This window comes from Carettochelys insculpta, chromosome 1 (genome assembly GCF_033958435.1).
Source record: "Carettochelys insculpta isolate YL-2023 chromosome 1, ASM3395843v1, whole genome shotgun sequence".
Classification (NCBI taxonomy): domain Eukaryota; kingdom Metazoa; phylum Chordata; order Testudines; family Carettochelyidae; genus Carettochelys; species Carettochelys insculpta.
The window spans coordinates 60,477,580-60,481,754 of record NC_134137.1 but is presented as its reverse complement, the minus strand read 5'-3'; the positions used below and the strand labels follow the sequence as shown (position 1 = coordinate 60,481,754).

At 41.6% G+C, this 4,175-nt stretch overlaps 1 protein-coding gene across 1 annotated transcript; it reads left to right on the top strand.

Annotated features, from left to right (window-relative positions):
* The first annotated feature begins 1,086 nt into the window (after nt 1-1,086).
* On the top strand, nt 1,087-1,689 carry CCDC70 (coiled-coil domain containing 70). Its single transcript, XM_074982626.1, has one exon. The coding sequence runs from the start codon at nt 1,087-1,089 to the stop codon at nt 1,687-1,689; it is 603 nt and encodes a 200-aa protein (XP_074838727.1).
* Nucleotides 1,690-4,175: the final 2,486 nt, after the last annotated feature.

The following is a 4,175-nucleotide window of genomic DNA, read 5'->3' as shown; positions in this document are numbered from 1 at the left end:
TGGTAAGACCTCTACACACCTAGAGCTCGCACGATGAGAGGAGGAATCAAGGAAAAAGGAGCTTTAAGGGATCACACGCTTCCCATCTCCTTGATAATCACCATTGCCTTGCACTGCCCTTGTTATCCCTGAAGCCTTTCCTAATTTTCCAGCAAAGGGCTGGGAATCTCTTGCATAATCAAATAGTGAAAAAGATGATTTATAAAGCACCTTTCTCCCCTGCTTCAGAGCCTGAGGCACTGTACAATAATTCATAATAAATATAACAGTATGAATAAATAATCAGCTTTACACTCAGTTCAGGAATTACAAGGCAGAATTATTCAGTTGAGAATTGGATTGTTTCCTCCCTCCACTGGTTAGGTGATTAGTGATTGTGTGCATCTCCATTTTTGAGGTGGTCACTTCAAGATACCTTCAAGGGCCTGATTTTCAGAAGGTGATTGCTCCTCATGTTCAGAAACCCACAGTTCCTTTAAGGAGCTCAAGTCGGGCACTCGAAAAACAGAGGCATCCAAAGTCATTTCGGAAAATCTTGGCCTAGCTATTACACCCACAATGAGGTACAGGATCCCAGGCCAAATATGACACTAATTTTTTAAATGTAAATGGAGATGTTTATCTTCTAGGACTGGAAGGGACCTTTGGAGGTCATCTAGTCCAGTACCCTACCCTCTTGGCAGGACCGAGCACCATCCCTAGCTTCTATTTGCCCCAATCCCTAAATGGCCTCCTCACAAATTGAGCTCACAACCCAGGATTTAGCAGGCCAACGCTCAAACCACTGAGCTACCCCTCCCCTATACAAATGTTTGCCAACGATAAGGCTTTTCACTTGGCAGAAATCTGTATTTATGGTGAAGCCATATTTTAACTCCCTTGATATACACAATTACTGCATATATTTGAGCAATTCCAATTATGATAGTCGTTGCTGACACCTTGACACTTTTCTGTCTCATGGGCTATAGGATGTGACAAGCTGGACTGGGCTTGGACCATCCCTTTTCCTCACCAGCCTCCATAAACAATGAGAGCTTTTACCAAGAGTGGCAAGTGACTGAATAAAACCACCATTGTTGCTAGATGTCCTACACTTCCCGCCAGAAGAAGCTCATTAAGAAACTATGGGACGAGAAAGCTTTTCGGGAGGCAATCAAGGATTTTCAGGAGAAGATCAAAGGTTTTCGGGAGAAGATGAATGCTTTTCGGGACAAGATCAAGGCTTTCAGAATGGCAATCCAGGCCTACTGGGAGGAGGAAAACCCCATCTGGGAGGAGGAAAAGGTTTTTCGGGAAGCAGAAAAGGCTTTTCGGGAAGAAGCAAAAGCCTTCTGGCAGGGGTACAGGGACTTCTGGAAGGGGTATAATGCCTTCTGGACAAAGGACAAGGCTTTCTGGGAGGAGGACCAGGTCCTCTGGGAAAAGGACCATGTTCTCCTGGAGGAGGAGAAGGTCCTGTGGGCAGAAGAAAGAGCTCTCTGGGCTGATGAAAAAACCCTCCTAGAAGAGGAAAGAGCTTTCTGGGATGTTGAGGAAGCTCTCCGAGAAGACGAAAAGGCCCTCCAAGAAGATGAAAAATCTATTTGGGAGGGGGCATTTGACCCTCTGAGAGAACAGTTCCTGCTAGCTGTAGCAATTGATGAAGCTGGGGGGCATGGCTCAGATGTCCTGAGAGAAAGAGGGTAGCTCTGCTGGACTCAACACCCGTACTTGGGAAGGCCTTTTTGTTGAAGCATCTGTGTAATTATCCACTTACCTTCTTTGCATTGATTGCCCTTCTGAAATAACCTCTTTGATCCCAGAAACCTGATAAAAGCTGAATGGAATTTCAGCAAAACTATTGTACAGTGTCATGTGCTTTTTGATTATTACTCTTGGGGTTTCATTATATTATTTATTTCTCTGGGATCGTGTGCCCTGGTAAATGGCATGAAGCTGTCACATGCAACCCCAGTTTCCAAACCTCTCACCTGTAAAACAGGTGGCTGATGTTTAGTAGATGCTAACTCAGAAGATTTATATGCTGAGTCTAAAGATCATGGTACTTTTAAATGTCAGTCATTGCTGATGCACCAGTGTAATTCAAGTCAGTGGAGTTACATCAGTATATCACTGAAGTAAAACAGTGGTGTTTTAGTTCCGCACACCCCCCTGCCCTCCGTTTCTATATTTAAAAGACATTGTGGGAAAGTCAGTGATAAGAAAACTCTTGCCCTTCTCCAGCCTTGTGCTTTTGCTCTTCCTCATCATTGCATTCTGGAGTCTGATGTGGATGAGCCATCATTGGTCATCCTTTAATTTCTTCTGGGAGTCCAGCTCCATCTGCTTGGATCTCAACCCTGAATCACTTTTCTCTCCGTGGGAAGATGATCTGTTGAAAATTGGGCGGGAGCAAAGAACTCAGCAAGAGCGGGGAAAGGACGTCAGTCAGTATGAGCCATGGGAGTGGCTCACTCAAAAGGGGGAAATAAGACAGCAATGGTAGGCCATATGTACATAAGGGTGTGGGAAGAAAGGCTACATACACAGTCTATAGTCCTGTTCGCAACAAAGGCCAAAGAAGAAATGTTGAACAGAACTCTGGGACTATCAGGTTTTGCACAAAGATGTGAGTACCATAGTACAGAGCTTTTAATATACTAGTACATATATATCCCTGTTTCTGTATTTCCATTCCAGTGCATCTTATGAAGGGGGTTTTAACCACAAAAGCTTATGCCCAAATAAGTCTGTTTGTCTTTAAGGTGCTACAGGACTTCTCCAGTGTTCCCTCTAAATTTTCCATCCATGGGTGGGCTAAATTTTGTTATGTGCACAAAGCATGAGCAAATGTGCACCACCAATAGAAACACATGCTGTCGACTGTGGGTGCTCAGGTGGCACATGAATCTCTTCTGGGTGGCCACTGAAGCCCCCAGCTTATAGGGAACCCCGGACTTCTCGTTGTTTTAGTACAGAGCTTGTTCTCTTGCTCTTTCATATCTGACGAGCTATTTCTGAAGAGGAAATAAAATGCTCTTGTGCAGACTCATCAAATTCAGGCCCATGGAAGTTCATACAGAAATAAAGCTTCTGTATTAGTCCCTCTTCGTTGCCACTAGAGCTGGGAAAAGGGAAGGGGACAAAGGCAGGCTGGGAAAAACTAATCAGAGTGAACCTGATAAATATGGTAAGCGTAAGAGACAAGGCTATTGAATTTGCATCTGGCATGGTAGCTTTAGTAAAATGCTCAAGGTTTATACTATGTTTTATGTTTAAAAGGTTTAGATCATAATGAGAGAGTACTTTACAATTCTGTCTAAAGCATTTGGAGATATTTGCTTTTATTAGGTATGTATACACGGTAAGTCAAGCATACCTTCAATACAGTTTTTATATTTATGATGTACAAATGAGATAGCAATTGAGGATGAGCTATACACTTCTGTTTATTGTGTTCAGAATAAATTGCACACAAAAGTTTATCTTAGAACTACATGAATACCCAATTCCTGATGAATACCTACTCCATGAAAAACTTATCATTAATTGGCTCAACCAAAGTAAGAATGTTTTGCAACCTGCTAGTATAGTCATAAATAATACAGATGGAAATGACCCATCTAAGTCTAACTTCCAGCAAATTCAGGAGTGTTCTCTATTATATATTTTAAAGCTGTATCATTAGATACCATGAAAAGAAAAACCTTCAGAAAATAAGAACATTCAAAAGCAACTGTCATTTCACTTATTTTCAATGTAGAAAAACCCTTGGGAATTTATCTCTCTTACTCAAATCAACATGTCAGATTAAAATCCATTTAAACTAAAATTAGACTTTTTTTTCGCTTATGAAGAACCTGAAGACATGAAATGCTTTTAAGAGAGACCCTATTCATGTTTTCTTGTATAGCCAGGTAGAGTGTTATCGGCAAGAGACTTATAATTATAATAGAATGGTTGTGCAACTTAAGGAATTACACAAACTGCAGAAAAGTGAGACATAGTAGGAGAAAAGGATACACCAATATGCTTTCAAACCTTTCCTTAAAACACTGACTTTAGTCTAAAATACACATGGATTTCAGGATGGCATTTGGACTGGCCATTATAAGCCTATGTCTTGGGAAAGGGATAGGCTTCATTGGCTGTGTGAACAGGTATTTTTCCCCAGGAATTAAAATCTGGGGAGG